The 18,347-nt window shown below is 54.0% G+C and overlaps 10 protein-coding genes across 10 annotated transcripts; 4 read left to right on the forward strand and 6 right to left on the reverse strand.

Annotated features, from left to right (window-relative positions):
* Positions 1-194: 194 nt before the first annotated feature.
* N7510_004432 (putative TFIID and and SAGA complex TAF10 subunit) lies at positions 195-1,039 on the forward strand (the record flags this gene model as incomplete). The annotated part of the gene is made up of 2 exons (XM_056976358.1): positions 195-503; positions 596-1,039. The coding sequence occupies 2 exons, from the start codon at positions 195-197 to the stop codon at positions 1,037-1,039; spliced, it is 753 nt and encodes a 250-aa protein (XP_056836314.1).
* A 512-nt stretch (positions 1,040-1,551) lies between these two features.
* Positions 1,552-2,074, reverse strand: N7510_004433 (mitochondrial 37S ribosomal protein uS19m; the record flags this gene model as incomplete). Its single annotated transcript, XM_056976359.1, has 4 exons — positions 1,552-1,594; positions 1,683-1,865; positions 1,963-1,978; positions 2,032-2,074. The coding sequence occupies 4 exons, from the start codon at positions 2,072-2,074 to the stop codon at positions 1,552-1,554; spliced, it is 285 nt and encodes a 94-aa protein (XP_056836315.1).
* Positions 2,075-2,312: 238 nt separating this feature from the next.
* Positions 2,313-3,643, reverse strand: N7510_004434 (inositol polyphosphate multikinase; the record flags this gene model as incomplete). The annotated part of the gene is made up of 2 exons (XM_056976360.1): positions 2,313-3,504; positions 3,558-3,643. 2 exons carry the CDS (start codon positions 3,641-3,643, stop codon positions 2,313-2,315), a joined length of 1,278 nt encoding a protein of 425 aa, XP_056836316.1.
* Positions 3,644-3,910: 267 nt separating this feature from the next.
* N7510_004435 (uncharacterized protein) lies at positions 3,911-5,525 on the forward strand (the record flags this gene model as incomplete). The annotated part of the gene is made up of 5 exons (XM_056976361.1): positions 3,911-4,138; positions 4,192-4,277; positions 4,326-4,343; positions 4,400-4,648; positions 4,697-5,525. The coding sequence occupies 5 exons, from the start codon at positions 3,911-3,913 to the stop codon at positions 5,523-5,525; spliced, it is 1,410 nt and encodes a 469-aa protein (XP_056836317.1).
* A 132-nt stretch (positions 5,526-5,657) lies between these two features.
* On the reverse strand, positions 5,658-6,762 carry N7510_004436 (quinone oxidoreductase family protein; the record flags this gene model as incomplete). The annotated part of the gene is made up of 3 exons (XM_056976362.1): positions 5,658-5,705; positions 5,764-5,938; positions 5,993-6,762. 3 exons carry the CDS (start codon positions 6,760-6,762, stop codon positions 5,658-5,660), a joined length of 993 nt encoding a protein of 330 aa, XP_056836318.1.
* A 35-nt stretch (positions 6,763-6,797) lies between these two features.
* Positions 6,798-7,456, reverse strand: N7510_004437 (uncharacterized protein; the record flags this gene model as incomplete). Its single annotated transcript, XM_056976363.1, has 3 exons — positions 6,798-7,014; positions 7,175-7,342; positions 7,413-7,456. 3 exons carry the CDS (start codon positions 7,454-7,456, stop codon positions 6,798-6,800), a joined length of 429 nt encoding a protein of 142 aa, XP_056836319.1.
* Positions 7,457-7,645: 189 nt separating this feature from the next.
* Positions 7,646-9,728, forward strand: N7510_004438 (uncharacterized protein; the record flags this gene model as incomplete). The annotated part of the gene is made up of 4 exons (XM_056976364.1): positions 7,646-8,448; positions 8,580-8,748; positions 8,846-9,110; positions 9,169-9,728. 4 exons carry the CDS (start codon positions 7,646-7,648, stop codon positions 9,726-9,728), a joined length of 1,797 nt encoding a protein of 598 aa, XP_056836320.1.
* Positions 9,729-10,251: 523 nt separating this feature from the next.
* N7510_004439 (GNAT family N-acetyltransferase) lies at positions 10,252-10,983 on the forward strand (the record flags this gene model as incomplete). The annotated part of the gene is made up of 2 exons (XM_056976365.1): positions 10,252-10,301; positions 10,356-10,983. The coding sequence occupies 2 exons, from the start codon at positions 10,252-10,254 to the stop codon at positions 10,981-10,983; spliced, it is 678 nt and encodes a 225-aa protein (XP_056836321.1).
* A 516-nt stretch (positions 10,984-11,499) lies between these two features.
* N7510_004440 (uncharacterized protein) lies at positions 11,500-12,140 on the reverse strand (the record flags this gene model as incomplete). The annotated part of the gene is made up of 3 exons (XM_056976366.1): positions 11,500-11,591; positions 11,828-11,960; positions 12,039-12,140. The coding sequence occupies 3 exons, from the start codon at positions 12,138-12,140 to the stop codon at positions 11,500-11,502; spliced, it is 327 nt and encodes a 108-aa protein (XP_056836322.1).
* Positions 12,141-13,600: 1,460 nt separating this feature from the next.
* On the reverse strand, positions 13,601-17,963 carry ssdA (mRNA-binding translational repressor SSD1; the record flags this gene model as incomplete). Its single annotated transcript, XM_056976367.1, has 5 exons — positions 13,601-13,640; positions 13,693-14,693; positions 14,746-15,105; positions 15,160-17,789; positions 17,861-17,963. 5 exons carry the CDS (start codon positions 17,961-17,963, stop codon positions 13,601-13,603), a joined length of 4,134 nt encoding a protein of 1,377 aa, XP_056836323.1.
* Between the last annotated feature and the right edge of the window lie 384 nt (positions 17,964-18,347).

Genomic DNA, 18,347 nt, shown 5'->3' on the forward strand with positions numbered 1-18,347 from the left:
TGAAATGAATTATTGATCGAGTAGTTGGTGATCGAGTTGATATGTAATTTGAGTTGTAGTTGAGGGCCAAGAGGAGTGGGCCGTGCACACCTTCCGCAATCAATTAATCGACTGGACCTCGTCGTCTGCATTGGCCCCTCAGAAACCCAACCAACCATCCTGCAGCGCCATTTGTGAGGGCGAAGATTAACGCCATGGCCGATCAGCAACAGCCTCCTCCTCCCTCCTCCAACCCGAACGGCTCCCAGGACCCAACGGCCCAGCCCGACTCTGCTGGTCAACCCGACCCTGCCATCAAGCCCGACCCCGACCAGGACGCCACGGAAGACCAAGACATCGATATGGCCGAAACCAACGCTGCCCAGGGCCCAATCCCGGACGGGGAGAACCCGGCCGCCACTCTCCCTACTGACGTCGACCCGCTGGCTCCGGCGCCGACGCCGTCCAAGAAGGAGACTAGCCTGCGCGAGTTCCTGGGGAAGATGGATGACTATGCGCCGATCGTACGTTCTCTCTCTTTACTTTCCTTTCACATTAACTCCCCCCTTTCCTCCATCTGTCATTCCTCTCATCCTGACGCTGATGACAATTCCAGATCCCCGACGCGGTAACAGCCCACTACCTCACCCTAGCAGGCCTCCCACCACCAGGCAACGGACCCAATCAAACCCCTCCACACCTAGCACGTCTCCTCGCGCTGGCAACCCAGAAATTCGTCTCCGACATCGCCGCAGACTCGTATCAATTCGCCCGTATCCGCGCTTCCAACAGCTCCTCCGCCAGTAACCCGATGGGCAGTCTCAACGCCGCCTCGGGGCTAGGCGGTCCCTCTGGCGCGCCGGCGACGGGTGGTGCCGCTGGTGGCGAGGGCGGCAAGGGTGGTAAAGGCAATACGCACTTGGGGATACAGCGCGCTGGGTTTGGCGGTGGTGGGTCTGGTGGTTCGGGGCAGGGGCGTACTGTGCTTACAATGGAGGATTTGGGGATGGCTGTGTCGGAGTATGGTGTCAGTGTTAAGAGAGGGGAGTTTTATCGGTGAACCATCAACCTTGGGGATAGGACAGAGGTTAGTATCGTGGATTGGCGTTTTTTCTTCTGGTGGATGGTGGTCTCGGCCGGTTGCTTTCTTTCGTTCTGGCGTACATATCAGATATCCTATAGGCGGCCCTGGATTTTATTTTTCTGTCTGTATCCTGCAGTGAGGGCTGGGATGGTCTTAGAAATGGAGTTTTCTTTCTTTCTATGAAGTTTAGAAGATCCTACGGGAGGCTTGGTAGGACATTGTAGTTATGTTATGCAATCAAATCCGTTGTAAACTCCATCCCACAAGTAGCTAATGTAGCAAGGGAACCAGTGATGTATATCTGTACACGGCAATGAAAAAAAGAGACAAAAGAAAAGAAAGTGGCTTCTTCCAGCTCAAGCATGGCACTTTCATACCCCACCTTATCCGCGTTCCGACGTTCATCTGGCGCAACCAATAGGCACCATTCGCAAAGCAGGGACAAATGCGATAAGATTGGCGCGAAGAAATAATACCCATGCACTGGACTATTTGTTCTTGGACTGCTTATACGTAAAGCGTTTCCGAGTCCTGCAACCGAGCCAAGTCAGTCCAATCATCCAGAGCCAACGCAGGCGAAGCCCCCCAAGGGGAAAAAAAGGAAAGAACGAGGACATACGGAACATATTCACCCAGCTTCCGCCCAACCATCTCCTCTGTAATCAGAACCTCTTGGTACGTCTTGCCATTGTGCACGGCGAAGCGGATGCCCACGAAGTTGGGCAGGATGGTTGCGCTGCGCTTCTGCGTGCGGATTGGGGGCGTGTTTGGTGGTGGAGGGAGGGTGCGCGGGAGGGGGAGACTATTATTCGGGATCCAGTGGTTAGTTTGTTTTCTCGGGTGTGTCTGGGTTGAAGCGTTGAAGATGAGACGGGAATCTTGGTGTCGGGTGCACGTACGGGACGATGTTCGGGCCTGGTCGGAGGTTTAGCAATGGATTTCTCTTGAGGATAATCAGAAAGTCTCACCTTTCCAGACTGATCGCCCCAGCAGGGCGCGCGTGGGAAACATGGTGCCTGGGTTGGAGTGGGAAAGTTGACGGTCTATGGTGTCTCGACTTTAAGATCGAGGAAAAGTCGCGTGATTATGTCAGCATCTTTACTCTCACTGACGGAGGTATACGAGTTGGCGTGGATGCATTCATTAACTTGCTAATTGACACGGCCAAAAAAAAGAAGGCAAACAAATAGTGCTCAAATGTTAATACCCAACAACTGCCAGCAGCTGTGGAATAAATGCAAGCCAACATTCACCCCGCCAATTCCTCGAGAATCTTGATCAGACTCCGAATGCCCTTGAGAACATTCTCGTCCGGGCCCTGCCCGGGAGTCCAGTCGGCATGAGCGAAATCAATCAATCGCAGGTCATGGACCTTGGGCGTCTCTTCTTCGTCATCGCTGTCCTCTCCGCCCAGATCCTGCATCTGTGCAGACTGCGGGTCAATGCTGATATTGATGGCCCTCTGAGTTTGACCATTCCCCAATTGCACATCGACCAGCTCCAATGCTTCTTCCGAAACTTCAAAATCCAACTCATCGTCGTCATCTTCCTTCTCCTCATCTTCTGTGCCAGGCTCAGGAACCTTCTTCTCCTCTTCCAGCGCATGCTCCATCGCCTCCGGATCCCCCTCGTAGACCACCAACACGCTCGATGAATACATCCGACTCTCCTCCAACTCGAGCACGCGTTGCACATTCTTCAATTCGTCCGCCAGTCGCCGCGCGATCAGCGCCGAACGGTCCACCGCGCCCGCTTTCGCACCAGCAAGGAACGTCTCGAACCCTTGCTTGACGGTTTGGTCGGTAAAAGACCGTCCATACCATTTATTGTAACGCCGATACCCATCCTTCTCAATGACCTCACCTGGTGCACCATCAGCACCCTCGTGCTTCGTCGCGTAGGGATTGGTTCTGCCCCCTTCATCAGTCTCGCCATTGTGTCCGGTCCAGACCTTCATCCCGGCAATGCGAAATCCCAAGCCCCAGCTCGTCGTTTCCTTCGAGACAGCATCCAACCTGCTCCGTTTCGGTGGTGGTGCATCATCAGCCCACAGCCGTGCTCCGAGCTTGACATCTAACACATTTGGTCGTCGGAACCCGCACGCGACATTCTCCAGCACAATCGACAATCCCGTTTCCAGTTTCTTGCCCCCGGATGGAACCCAGGCTTGCTCTTTTTCTTGTGGGGCGGGGGTTTCTATCGGCGTGTCGCCGGTAGAACTTGTCGGGTCATTTGGCTGTGGGAGAACCACAGCGCCGGATTCGTGGGCTGCAGCAATCGCCAGCGGTTGCTGCTGCTCGGCCGAGGATAAGGAACCGATGTAGAGAGGCATAAACTCCTGGAAGGCCGGATGGTGGGCGCTGGATTCGTAGAAAGCGATCTCTTGGGCAGTGCAAGGCTTTGCAATCAGCGAGCCCGAGATGGTGCAGCGGACACCGTCGCTATCAAGAATGTGTCAGTTGTAGACTTGGAATCATCTTCCCGATCCACCTACTGTCCTGCAGCGACATGGTCAAAGGGGACCAGACCATCGCTGCTCAGCTGCGGCATCATCCGGGCGTCCGACCGTGATGATGGCATGGTTGTGTCTCTATTGAAAGCAGCAAAGGAGAGCTGACTGAGCTGACTCTAGATAACTAAGGACGCTCGGGCCACCCCATGCTTATCGATAGCCCTAAGGAAGTAAATGCTGATTGGGCAATCCCATTGTATTGATTGATGTATACTGATGATGGTACGTTTGCCGTCATCTCTCTTCCTCAGTTTCTTCTTTCTTCTCTTCATGTCTCGCTTTTCTTAACTTCTCCTTTCCCTTCTCACCCGCCCCCACATCTCTGCCTTTCCACCATGGACTCATCCCAAAACACCATCTCAGGCGATCTCCCCATCCGCCTTGCCAGACCGAAGCAGTTAAGCCCTGTGCAAGAAACCAAGGAACCCACCCAGACCGTGCCCAAGCCGGCCATCGACCCCAAGTTTCTGGAAGACGAGGCAGCCAGCCAGATCGACCTGTCTACGATCCTGCCAGAGAACAAGCGAAAGGCCAAAAGGAGGCCTAAGAGCAAGCGAGGACGAGTAAGTGCATCTGTTCTCCGGGCGTTTCGTATCAAGGTTAACCGGACGTACAGAATGCTCCTACTGGGTTTGAAGATTTCTATGCCGATTCACCTGTGTCGCCAGCCGAGTACCAGGAGCTGCGTGAACTCTACGATCCGTACGTCAGACTATTCTAATACTGGGTTAAAACTAACAATTATCGCAGTGCTCGGTCCTTCGCAGAGTAAGAATAGCTAACAATCCACCTCTCCAAACTCAGAACTAACCTGAAGCTTGCAGCCGCATTGACGAGGCACTGATGCGCTTCCAGAAGAATCGTCGCCTGGATAGCGAAAGATCCAATGTGTTCCTAAAGTATCTACAATATGGCGGAGTGACTATTGGGCCCAATGCTGGCGGGGGTGTGGCTGCCCAAGAGCTAAAAGGAATGGACAAGGACGACGCTCTCCGGGCTCGCAGTACGACTGCCGTCTTCTTGACCCAATCGAAGCTGGAAGTTGACTTTAACGATGTTGTCCGAGGATACCTGTAAGTTGCAGACTGTGGAAGAAGACGCCCAACCTGACAACTAAGCAGGAGCTCGTACTTCCCTTTTTATTTCCTGCCCGACGACGAGCACACCATCAAGCTGGCCACTGTCACCATTCGGAACTTTCTGTCCTATCTGCTCCATCATGATGTCTGCCCCGAGCACAAGGACAACATTGACCAGGCCAGAAAGATCTGTACTCTTGCAGAGATTGAGTTGTGGAAGAACCTCCAGCTTGTCAGCGCTGGGCCAGGCTACTTCAACCAGGCCTGCTCCATGCTGTTTGGGGGTTACCATTTCGAGCATCCCCCGAACGCCGAGGAAGCAGGCCAACTGAGCCACGATGCTGCACGGAAAGTGGTCAAATTTGCAATTGCTGGCTGCGGGACGAACGGACAGGCTTCTCTCTTTCGTGCCATGGCAGACAACGACATTCTCTCAGCAATGAAAGTCGAAGACATCGACGGATTTGAGATTCTTACTGTCACCGAACCCGATGGCGAGACCATCGCATTCTACAAAACCTACGTTTCAGACCTGATCCCCGTGGGGAAGATCCACGCCAAAGCGTTTCACGATCCCGGCAAGCCAGACCTTGACCTCAGCCCCGAGGCGCGCTGGAACTGGGACCACGGCAACGAGCCACTGCCCGAGTTTGACTTCTTTCTGGAAGTCGGTCTGCTCTCACTCTGCTATCCCGGGATGAAGGTGATGACTTCTGTTTGGGCGGTTAGCTGCGGGCTTCACTATTTTGATGAGATCATCTCCGTTTACACGTCTTTCTACACTGTCCTGGGCAATGATATGATGGTGGAGTGGAAGAAGCCCAAGGATCTTATGGGGCAGGATGTGGATGAGGTTGTTGATGCGCTATAGCGGGACAACAGTGGAGGAGAGGTCGCGAGAATACACCTCGGGGTGTGCGAGGCAGGGAGCAGCATTGAGAACATGTATTGTATCCTTTCTTCAGTAACAATCAATCCTATGTATCCAATTTACGTTCTGTATTCAGGGCTTCAGGAGTAGCTTTCCAGTGGACTTCCGGCCCTCGAGGTCCTGACAAAAAAAAAAAGGATTAGCAACGCTCTCCGAAAAAGACACGGCGAATACGCACAATGTGAGCCTGGGCAATCTGCTCCAGCGGATACACCTTGTGAATCTTGACCTTAAGCTGGCCCGACTGGAGCAGAGAAAATAGCTCGTTGACATAGTACTCAAACTCCTCGCGGGTCTCGATATACCCAAAGAGCGTAGGGCGCGCAATCTTGACGCACTTGGGGGAAAGTTTGCTATTCCAGCAATATTAGTGTCACTGTATCAGTACGTCAAGAATCTCGACTTACGCCAGAGGAAGGGGCGGTACGGGTCCACTGGCATTGCCAAACCAGACGATCGTGCCTTTCCGTTTCACAGCCTCCAAGCTACCCTCCCACGTATCCTTGCCGACGGAGTCAAAGACAACATCCACGCCGCGGCCATTAGTTGCCTCTTTGACCAGCTTGACCCAGTCCTTGCCCTCCTCGCTGCGGTAATCAATCACCACATCCGCCCCCAGGCTCTTGACCAGCGCACACTTCTCTGGACCGCCCGCCGTCCCGATGACGTTGGCGCCCATGGTCTTCAAGATCTGGGTCATGAGGAAGCCCGCACCACCAGCCGCAGCATGCAGCAACACCCAGTCGCCTTTCTGGACGGGATAAGTCTCCTTAGCAAACGAGAGGACGGTCAATCCGCTCAGGAACGATGCCATGACATCCTCGTCGCTCACCCCGTCGGGGATCTTCACCGTCTTCGCCGCCGGTACGGCCGTGTACTCCGCATATCCACCAGTTGCCAGCCAGGCGACGCGATCACCCACCGCGAAGCCGGACGTGCCATCGCCCACGGCGGCAACTGTGCCGGCGCCCTCTCGGCCTAGCACCTCGGGCTTCGCCGAGGCGTACAGGCCCGTGCGGAAGTAGGTATCGATGTAGTTCACGCCGGAGATGTTGTTGCGTACCAGCAGCTGGCCGGCCTGCGGGGTGGGCACAGGGTGCGAGGTTCGGAATTGCAGCACTTCTGGCCCGCCGGTCTGCTCCACTACGACAGCCTTCATGGTGGAGGGGAGCGACATGTTGCGTCTGGAATGGACGATGCTTGAGGGTGGAGTTATGTGATTGCGTAGGGAAGAGAGTCGGGGCGCTGCACGTCGAAGCAGAGAGAACGACATGGGAGGTTGCAAGTCCAAGAGCTCCAGTTCAGCATCACATCATCGACACAAGCTGTCGCATTTGTCATCTGTCCCACGGCATGTGGGGGTTCACCCAATGAACTCCGCACGCCCTGTCGGCTATCCGACACCCGCCTTTCCGAGGCGCCGTTCGATCTACCGTCTGTTTTGGTTCCTGTGCTGAGACTCCAAGGTTACGAATGCACCTCCTGTGCAGCAGTGGACACACGGGCTAAGTAAACCCAGAACAAAATCCGGCTCGCCAGCCACCTCCAGCATGCTTCAGATTGTTCGATAAAAATACTCTGAAACGAACGGTGTTTCCACCGGGACCCAATGGTCGGCCCGGACGGCGGCAAGCCACAGCCGGCGTTGGCGCTTGCTTCGAGTCTGCTCTTTGTTTATCCCCAGGGCTTGTTTCAAGGAGACGCCCGTGATACTCGTCCTCAGCTGGTGGCGTATGCAACCGGCGGCCTTATTAGGGCTCTTGCCCCTGCCCAGCACGATGTCCGATGTCAGTCAGAACTTATCTATACCTGGGTTCCTGTGTGAACCGGGTAGCACCCACGAGAAAACCAGAATATGGGTCTTTGTCCATAGCTTTATTCATTCTGTGACTATAGAAGAAAAAATTTCTTGCAGACCTGAGGCTCATTGTTCGCTGCGGCACAGGTTTTTTGTTTCTCTGTTCGAGGCGCCCTATTTAAAGACTATGAACAACTTCTCCGGGGAAGCACCACCACCAGACATCATTACAACTGGATAGCGCTCTGCATTTCATATTAGTATGTCGTCTCGAATCATGTGTTCCCAATGGCCTCCAGCACCCTGCGTCGAAGACGAGCCGGATTCCCTCGCCCGCGAATTAGATGGACTCGCCAACATGGGCGACAAACCCGGACTCGAGGGTGCCTGTACCCGGGGCAATGTTGACCAGATCCCGGTTATCATGACTCCCAACATGGCTTCGTCATCGTCATTCTGCTCTTTCACTTCTGTCCCCAATGTGCCCGGACCGGGCAGCAATGTCTCGTCAGACGACAGTTCCGGCCCGATCACGCCGCCTGCAACTCACGATCCGGTTTTCGATGCAACAGCCGGATCGCGCTTGGACGGTTGCCCTCAGCGGGCTCCGTCGTCTTCGTCAAGCAGGATCCGGGGCCGAGCATCCCAGCCTGAAGTCTTTCAGAAACCCCTCTGTGAACTCAACACGCCATGGCCATCCCGCCCACCCTCTTTGTCGCGGGGAAACAATTACAACGGAGTCTCGGTAGAGAGTACTTCTCACGATTCGCATGGAATGGAAGGGCCCGGTCACTCGCGTCCCCGTGGCCCTGTGTATAGCAAGCATCCAGTGAAACCCGTGAACGTTTCAACGCTCGCAGATCGAATGGAGGAAAAGCTCAAATTGAGACAGAAGCAGCGCGAGTCCGTGCCAATATCTAATCCGGAATCACGCAAGCACACCACAAAGGGTGAATCTCTTAACACAGGAGTGGGTTCTAGCGTTCCAACTTCGGCGCCTCATTCACCATCTCCCAAACCTCGTGCTGCCCCGAGCACTCGATCATATCATGAACAGCTTCCGCCGTCGCGTCCACGGACTACATCGATGCCACCTGCTTTTCAAGCAAAATCCCGTTCAGACATCCTCCCTTCGACGAGGCCAGCATCGAGTACTCGGGATAAACCGACATCTGGCTTAGATGAATCCCATGCAGCACCTGCAAAAGCCACTTCGAGACCCCCAAGTCAGGACAGGTCACAATCCCGGCCTATGCAAAGGAATGGCTCAAACCGAACCTCGCCCAGCAGGAATCCTGCTGCCACTCAGCAACCCTCCAACGCCTCAGGACTATGTCTCGCTCCGTGTCCTCGTGCCACGCCAACGTCCGGGTACCATGACTGGTATACGCTACAAGGGCTGACACACCTGGATATATGTCCATCGTGCATGACCCAGATCGCTCACTCTCGTTTCGGCGAGTACTTCGTTCCCAGCCAGCCGAAGCCCGCCAGCCAAAAGACCCGCTGCACATTCTCCAATCCATGGACCCGGCTCGCCTGGACACAGATGATCAAAAATCATCACGACAGTCTCGAGATGCTCTACCAAATGACCCGGCCGCCACCAGGAGCATGGCCGTGCCCGGGTCGCACCGCAACCGAGCAAACCTGGCACCGAATCATCGATCCAGAGACAGGCTCATACCTCCCCCCGCTTCTACATGTGTGGCGACTGTGCCCGCAACGTGCGCATCTTAATGCCTGCCCACCGCGACACTTTTGTCCCAAGCACAAAACCCCAAGAACACTCCTGTGACCTGGTAACCAGCAGCCCGCGCTTCATCCGCTTCATCGACCTCCTCGACGCGGCTGCCACGCGCGCTGAAGCATCACACTTACCCCGGCCCGACACCCGTGAACTCATTGCCTACGCCCGCCGCAAAGTCGCCCTGCGCGACTGCCGACGAGACCGCCCCGTATTCTCAACGTGGCACTATATCGCCGCATTACCAGAGCTCTCCGTCTGCGAAGACTGCTACGACGAAGTGATCTGGCCGCTCGTGCGAGCCCGCCACCGGATCGCCCGCTTATTTTGTCCGTCTCTCCATCTTTTGCCCGGTGAGGGGCCGAATCACTGCCGCAGAGCGAGTTGCCAGATGTACTCGCCGCGCATGCGTGCTTGGTTCCGGGATGCGGTGGTTCAAGATGACTTTGCGACGCTATGCTCGGTTGCGCTGAGGCGCTTTGACGCTGAGCGCAGGTTTCATCATCGTAGGGATGAGCTGCTTGAGGCTGAGGCGAGGGGGTATCATGTTTCTGATGAGATGAGGAAGGCAGTGGAGGAGTGGAGGAGATGGGAGTGAGTTGGTACTCTTGTATTGTATACATCTTGTGATATAGTGTTGAATATACCTACAACAGGTTATATCGGTCAATAATTAGAATCCATGCTGAAAGCGTTGATTCTTCTGTATGTGTCAATCTTCGACAACTGGCGGCTAAATTCTTGCGAGAGATAGTCCTTTTGAGGTACCTCATGAGGGCCCATTTTGATATATCAAAAGCTTTAGCACATCTAACTTCTTATGAGAAAAGGCCCTTTTCATATGCGTTAAGAGCCACTTGCATACGCTTTTCATTTTGATAGAGCCATGGTATGGTGTGTCGAAAAATTATCGCGTTGAATTCAATTCGGGGGCGGTGTTGAGCCACTTGGTCTCCGATTGCGTTAGCGTGTTCCTCTTAAGTGTGCTGTAGCAAGTGCGAAAAGGGGCTAACAACCTGTTACTTGAATTTCCCGGAGTCGTGATTCTATAGTACCGGTTGACTACACACCTAGAAGAGCATATCCTAGTCAATTCTCCATGTCTAAGGGAGACTTTCACTATGGGCAACGACGCTTGGAAAATGATTCTGTCGCCCTTGAACCATTTGATGTACGCGTATCATTTCCACGGAAGACCAGTTTGATTCTAACTCGGGCAGCCAAGCGTTCATGTAGCGCCCTTCCTCGAAGTAACCAAAACCAACCCGGACATCTTCGCATACGTTTCTTTCCCGGTCATTAAGTCTGAGGCGGAGTTTATGAGAGAGTTCTACGATAAACACATACGCGCATCGCCCGAGGAGTGTCTATATGCTGTCATAGATAAAGCTCCTGCTTTTGGAGAAGAAAAGCCAAGCGCCAAGTACGCCGGTATTATATCCTTGTCCGCCACGAACCTAGTCAACGCGGTCATAGAGATGGGCGCCATTATATTCCCGGCATTTCAACGCACACACGTGGCGACGAATGCTATTGGACTCCTACTACTCTATACGCTCGACCCACCCTCTGCTGGTGGTCTAGGACTGCGACGTGTTGAATGGCAATGCCACGCAGGAAATGCAGCATCCCGAAGAGCTGCTTTGCGGATGGGTTTTGAGTTCGAGGGTATCGCAAGGTGGCAGCGTGTGTTTCCGCGCGGCACAATCGCGCTCCCTGTGGAGGCTCTTGAAAAAAGGAACGGTACAAAAGGAGAACTACCGGGGAGACATACCGCCATCTTTTCAATCGTCTGGGACGAGTGGGATGAAAAGCGGTCAAAAGTTGTTGCACAAATGGAGCGAAGGCAGTAAGATTAGGGACGAGTGGTACAAGATGCGATGGTTTCCGCCTAGTCACCACGGTGCAGTGACGAGCAGCTATATGTGTCCTTGTATGTCCACATAGATCATTCTAGCTGCATTGGCGAATCTAGACAAGTTTGAGAAGCCGAAATTTCTCGACAATGCTTCAGCTCTTTTCTCATGCGAAATAACGAACTTCCGAATGAGTTGGACCCAGCAGACTTGTCATAGCTGAACTTCTTGACATGATTACGAGTAATTGCTGTGTACATCCTGTACAGGATGGGCAAGTTGACGATCCGTTAGGTGTGTGTTGAATAGACTCCCTCGTACTTTTTTAATTAAACGGTTATCCTAGAAACCTATCTCCAGTAATTCCATTAATACCGCCCCTAATATGCGTCTTGGCTTCGCAGCCAGTAACACACTCAGCACAACATTCCGGCGGAGACAGCAACAAGGACCATGATAGTGCTCAACATGACCCCGTTTCCTGACGCGGCGTTGGTAGGTGTTGGCGTCGAACTACTCGAGGTAGTTTGATTTCCAGCAGAAGAAGCCCCGGTGGTGACCGTCGTGGACGCCGTTGAGGTAGTAGAAGCGGATGCCATTGAGGGCTTCGAGCCATTAGTGGAGGTAGAAGAAGAAGTAGTAGTAGCAGTAGTAGTGGGAGCTGGGACCAGGACACCGGCAGAGGTAGACAGCTTGATACCGCAGACAGCTTCTGAATCGAAGCTGAATGTCATATGCCAGGCAGCGCATGCCCTAATCTGACGCGTGATAGAATCTGGTTTTAATCGCACATTAGCTGCTATTTTGGCCATGGTTTAATAAGAGCAAAATGCAGACTTACCAGGCAAGACATTAGGGTTGCAGTTCTTGCCCATGCAGCAGAAGTATGCCTCGCGGTACTCTTGCTTATCGCACATGCATTGCGCGTCGTTAGTGCAGGAACCACCTGGAAAGCTGTTGAAGAAGCAGTTGTTCTGATTGGCAGAAGATATTTTAGTTATTGCCTCTTCTATCGACTCTCTTTGTTAACGCAACCGTGGGAAGTTACTCACGTCGCAGGTCGCATTCTCTTCTTCCAGCGTCTGGTTGTACGCGGTCACTATAGTAGCGGCCAGTAGGGCGAAAAGAACGAATACGCTGGATAGTCGCGCCATAATGGTGAGATTGAATTTTAAAATGAATGACAAAAGTGAGAGATATATAGGTTAAATGATGGAGTTTTTCTTTGGCCAAACAGTGGGAGAAAAAGAGCCCCAATAGCCTCAATTATAAGAAAAAAAAAACAACCATTTTTTAAGACATACTAGCCCATTAGGGGATGGCTCTTAGGCCCAAAGGCGCTCTCCGGCCCCAAGGTCCAACTTGGCGAGGGCTCCATGGTCCAGCTTGGCGAGCGGTCCATATCTCACGAGCCCCGGGTGAGCCAACCGGCTGCTGACCCTGTCTTTGGTACTTAGTTAACTACCCCTCGGCTATTACTACAAGCCACATTCACTAGTTAGTGAGCAGTGGGTACACTCAAGGCTGTGGTCAGCCTCCGCGTTTGAGCATCTAATTTCTTTTCATGGGGATCCACTCTTCTACGTTCGATCGATTGGCCCTGGCGCGCGGAGTGGTTGACTGGGACAAATTGGTTTACTCTTCCATCATCCTGAGGGTTCAATTCTGTAGAGTGAGAGTGGTCGAGTGTATATGAAAATGTGAAGTGGTTAATGACCGGATTTTCTCGTCCGCTGTACCGTGCGCATACATACATTATGTACATAGTTGGCTGGGAAGTAAATGACTCGCCGTTATTTCCCCTAGCACCGTCATCATCAGCGATGCCTTACGGAGCCCGAAATTAAAAAGGATCCTCTGAATGAAGATGAACCCTCTCAGCCATCATCAAAACGTGGGACCTGGAACAGACTTGAAGACAAAGTGTTTCCAGGAAGTCGAAGAAATCTTGCCTGCAGCTATAAAATGCAGCGTTGATCGGGAGCTCGCCTGTTACAATTTCCGAACAATCTCCTCAAGCAAAGCCCAGAATGCTTTGCATCGATGAGCCAAATATAGCTCTCGATTCTCCTTCCTTTTGGAGTCAGACGTAATTCAAGCCACGACCTCGTGGCTTGGGAGCCGGAGTTCACAGAGGGGTTTCTGGAAAGACGCGATTCCTTTCCTACTTAATAGGCGTTCCACCTCTGGGTGCGAAACCTACAGATCTGTCTACAGGAAACAGAAAATAAGATAAACATTAACATATGAGATACCATCAATCAGGATTTCCACTTTAACGCAGTCTGTCCCGGACCATCATCCCTCCGCGCAATAACAACACAGGGTGAGAACAGGGAAGCTGGGGGACATCATGCTTGCGAATATCTTCTCCCGAATACAACTTGGGTAAAAAAAAACAACCTCGCTTCGCACTGATCACCGGGGTAAGCATAACTACGCTAGCTGGGGAAAGATGATGCGTGGCATGCGGCTGAACCGAGAATCAAGGAAGGACCCTGATAATGTTCGAGCCCACATGTCGGGGATAGGATTATGTCCGTTACGCTCGGCAGATATGATAGACACGCAAGAATATTTTCCAAAAAGAAGAAAAACACTTGGGTTGCGGACCCTACAGGGCATAGGGGTTGACCGACCGGACCGTAAGGCATCTGTCAAAGTTGGTTAGCATGGCCACAGGCGTATATAGTGAGAGACACATACGGGGGACTCTTGCTCAAGTCGGTCTTGAGAATGATGGGGACACGGGTCATCTCAGTGACGTCCTGGATGAACTCTCCGTCCTCCTCGCGAAGCTTGAAGTGCTTCAGGTGCTTCTCCTTGTTCCTCAGCCTCTTCTCCGGGGCATCGGAGGCGTTCGAAGCAATCTTGGGGTCGGATCGGGTGCGGTGCGGTCCTTGCTGTTGGTGGCCGTTGCGAGTGGGCGATGGCGGCATGCTCTGGGTAGAACGGTCCCCCGAGTTCAGCGACACACCGGCAGCCGCCTCAGTGACCTCCTCCACCTCGTCATCATCGTCGAAGAGGGCGTCGACATCATCGGCAGACATGGTTCCAGTCTCGGTCTGCTTCCGCATGGCCTCATCCCTCTCGCGAGCACGCTCCTGAGCGGCCTCTGCTTCACGAGCCGCGGCCGCGGCCTGGGCAGCGCGGGAGCTGGTATTCTTCGGGCGCTCATCCTCTGGAATGTACGCGGATGAGGGGACGCCCTTCTCCCAGTAGAGCTCAAGCACACGAGTCTCCTTACGGTACTCTGCTTTCTTCAAGGGAAGCTGGTCGCAGTGCACGCGTTTCTCAAAGCCGTACTCCGGAATGAGGACATCAAAGGCAGACTCGTAAACGCAGAGAACAATACCCTCAGCGATAAGGTCGCCTCCAATCGTGCGGCTGTCGCGGTCCATATTGCGGCAGGCTTCGATGTGGACACTCTGCTCCTGCGCATTGTGAGCCGAGTCTTTTTTCGTGTTGGAAAGATCGGCTATCTTGTTCAAGGACTCCACGTCGTCGGTGAATTCCACTGCACCATCCGATAGAATCGACTCGAGCTGACGGTGCACCAGGATGTCGGCGTAGCGCCGAGAGGGGTTGGTGAAATGGGTATACACCGGCACGTTCAGCGTGTAGTGGTGGCGGTGCTCATCCCCGATAGTACCTCCAACGTAGTACTTGGCACGTTGCATGGCCTTTGAAAGTAGGGTTTCCATACCCTGTGTCAAGTCATTAGCGAATGCAATACAGTTTCAAGTTAAATCCACTAACCTTGCGCAGGTCTACATCCTGCACTTTGCACAAAGTGCTCTGCAGGCTGCCACTGCTCGATGGGTCGATTTCAAAGCCTAGGCGATTCATCCGCTCCTCAAACAAGGCGAGACGACGAGGGTTAGGTGATGGCTGACGGCGCAAGAATGCCTTCTCCGGCAGTCCGCTGACCAGCTTGCGGGCAACAAAGAAGTTGGCCTGGTGACTAAGTTCCTCAACAAGCTCATGGGCGGGTGTGGAATCAAAAATATTGAATTCAACAGGCACATTCTCATCGTCAAGCTGCTGAAGCAACCGCAAGGGCGGGACAGGAGTCACGCGGTTACCGAGACGAGCCTCCCGGAATTTATTAGCAATATCCTAGAGAACCAAATTTAGAAGAGTCAAGAAAATATGGGGAGATTGGAAACTCACGTTCAAAGAGCGAACCTGCTCAGCTGTGATGCCAGGCACGCCAACATCCGAATTGTCCTTCACAACCGAGTTGACATCGTCGTAACTCAGCCGGCCCGTGCTCTTGATGACACCCTTACCGATCCAGACATCATCATCGACAGCTCCGGTCTCCGGGTTCGCCTGGAACACCACGCTAACTGTCAGACGGTCCTGGCCTGGCAGAAGGGAACAAAGCTCGTTGGAGACGCGTGCGGGCAGCATGTTCATGACACGATCAACAAGATAGACAGCAGTGCCTCGCTTCTTAGCCTCACGATCCACCAAGGAGTTGCCCTTGACGAAGTGGGCGATGTCAGCCACGTGCACGCCGATCTCAACCTTGCCATCAGCAAGTTTCTTGATGTGGAAGGCGTCTTCCAGTGACTTGGTGTCAACAGGATCGATCGAGAAGATGGTCTCTTCACGGAAGTCACGGCGCGATGCCAGCGTTGCTTCATCGCTTGAGACCGCCCAGTCTTCAAAGCCGATGCTCTTCAGAACGGCATCGGAGAACTCATCTGAACCGAAGTTGTTGTCACGGAGCAGAGCATCGGTCTCGACGCGAAGGTCACCCATCTCTCCCAGCTGCTCGACAAGTGTGCCGAAGGGGTGCAGCGAAGTGATGGGCCATCGCTTGATAGACGCAACGAAGATGCGATTGGCGTAGTCCTGATGCTTTTCAACGAAGTCGCGCGGCGCCTGCTCAGTGGGGATGGCGATCAAGGGCACACGCTTATCAGTAGGCTTGAACCAAACTATCTTGGGCTTGTCCTGCTGACGGTCATTATGGAAACGACCATGGGCGCCATCTCTGGCCTGTCGTTCGGCCTCCTGTTTCTCCTTGGTGGCCTGGCTACTGGGCCGAAGGAGACCCAGGGTTCCCGAGAACATCTGGCCCGCAATGCGTTCAATGACTGCAACGACATGTCCTGCATACAAGGGCTTCTGCTCATCACTGATTTCATCTTCTTCAACAAGCAGAAGGCTCTGACCCTCGACTTCGACATCATCGTTCTTCTTCTGCGTGGGACGCTGGCGAAGACTGCCACGGCGACGGATGCTTCCATCCGGGCCAACTTCTTGCCTGTCGCCATTCGAATCAGACCGGCCAAGCTTGTCATTGCCGGCGGTGCTACCGGAACGCGCGTCGGTGATATCCTTGCGCTTCTTCTTTTCCTCCTTCTCTCTCTTCTGGGACCACACCTCGTCAACGTCCAAGAGCTCGATGGCAACATAGTCGCCCTCAAGGGCACGGTTTCGGTCCTTGCTACCGCAAATAAAGATGTCGGCATCCAGGTCCGTAGTGGTGACGTAGGCGTCAGAGCGGTTCTTCTTGTTAACACGAAGGATACCAGCAACCAGCTGGCCATTGCTCAACAGAGCAGGCAGGTTCGCTTGGGGCAAGTAGGGAGTGAAAAGCGTCTTCCTCTGCTGCTGCTGTTGCTGTTGCTGCTGTTGAGCCGACAGCTGCGGCGGAGCGTGCTGGCTCGCCTGAAGACCAAGACCCTGTCCACCGTTCTGCTGCTGCAGAGCCTGAAGTTGGGCCAGTTGCAACGGGTTAAGCTGCTGTCCACCAAACATCTGGGGCGGCGCCATCATGACCTGGCCCTGAGGCAGCTGAATGAGCTGGGGCTGACCGGGATACTGGAACTGGCCAATAGAGCCCATCGACTGGTTCATCGAGCCACGAGAACGGTGGCCGGGCTGGAAACCACCCTGCTGCTGTCCATAAGGCTTCTGTTGATCCTGGCCCTGGTTCTGGTTGTTTGGCTGGCGCCAGTTGCTGTCAAAGTTTCGAGACCCCGACCGGGCATGGCCTCCTGGCTGGCTAGCACGACGCTGATTATCGGGTTGGCCAGCGCCCTCGCTGGGCGCCGGGAATTGGAAGCCACCGGCACCGCGGCCAGACAAGGAACCTCGGTTGTTACCGCCAATAGCCATGGACTGGCTGCGGCCATGACCACCACCAGCGCGCATGTTGCCGGCCCGCTGCAGGCCCAGTCCTTGCCCTTGGGGACCCGGTGAAGTGCTCGACGGCGGCTTATCATCTGATGCCGACGGGTTCTCCGAACCACCAGCCCCAGGGGCAGGAGTCGGAAACTGGAAACCGGAGGCAGCTCGCTTCTGCTGTGCCAGCTCAGCGGCCTTCTTAGCCTCAGGAAGGGCAAGGGAGTGGCGACGCTGGTGACCACCGCCGGGCGGCCCACCACGACCACGACCACTGTGACCAGTATTCTCGTTCTTTTGGTTGTTCTGAGCCTGCTGGTTGTTCTGCCCCTGTTGGTTGAACTCCGAATATCCGGATGCACCAGACGACGGGGCCGGGGGCGGACCCATCACAAAGCCTGGAAGGGCAGACTGGTTGCGGCGGTGTGAATGTTGGTTCGGAACACCAAGTTGCTGCTGCTGCTGGCCTTGCTGCTGCTGCTGGGGGAACTGGAAAGCGTTCACCTGGGGGGACACGCCGCCCATGTTGTTACCACCAGAGTAACCACCGAGCTGCTGGGGCTGGAGCAAGCCCATATTGACATATTGCTGGTGTGTAGCAGCAATTTGCTGCTGCTGCTGCTGAAGCAGTTCGATCTGTTGCTGAATAGCTAATTGTTCCACTACAGAAAAGAAAAAAAAGCATCGGGTCAGTTCAGGGGTTCACGACCGCGAAGATTTGGAGAGAGCATACTCATCAAAGGGGTCAGCTCAGAGGGACTTCTCCGATGAGCGATGTGGAACTTGCGGCCATTGGGGCCTGGGGCCCCGGACTGGCCGCCTTGTTGTTGATCCATGATCCCAGTTGAAGGTCGACGACTGTCGCTGAAAGTGATTCAAGATATGGGATGGCGGACTGAATCCGACAACAAGAGACTGGTACGCCTCAAAAGGCAAATAAATTGGGTGTTTGAATCGCAGACCCGACTGCCAGTGGTTCTGGTGTGCGGGATTGAACACGATGGAGACGGTGGCAAGCTTAAACTGAAGTTGAAAAAAGAGTGGATCAGCAACGGCACGAGGAGTGAAGGATTGCGAGGAGAGGACGACGAGGGAGGGAGCGAGAAAGAGCACACCGAGGGAGAAAGAGGACAAGTAAACAAAAAAAAGGAGGAAGTAGCAACAGCGGCGGGCAAAAAGGAGCGGAGCCGCCAGCGAAGAAGGTGGGAAGGAACGGTAGA

This window comes from Penicillium lagena (genome assembly GCF_028827675.1).
Source record: "Penicillium lagena strain IBT 129212 chromosome Unknown utg000002l_segment0_segment0, whole genome shotgun sequence".
NCBI lineage: Eukaryota > Fungi > Ascomycota > Eurotiomycetes > Eurotiales > Aspergillaceae > Penicillium > Penicillium lagena.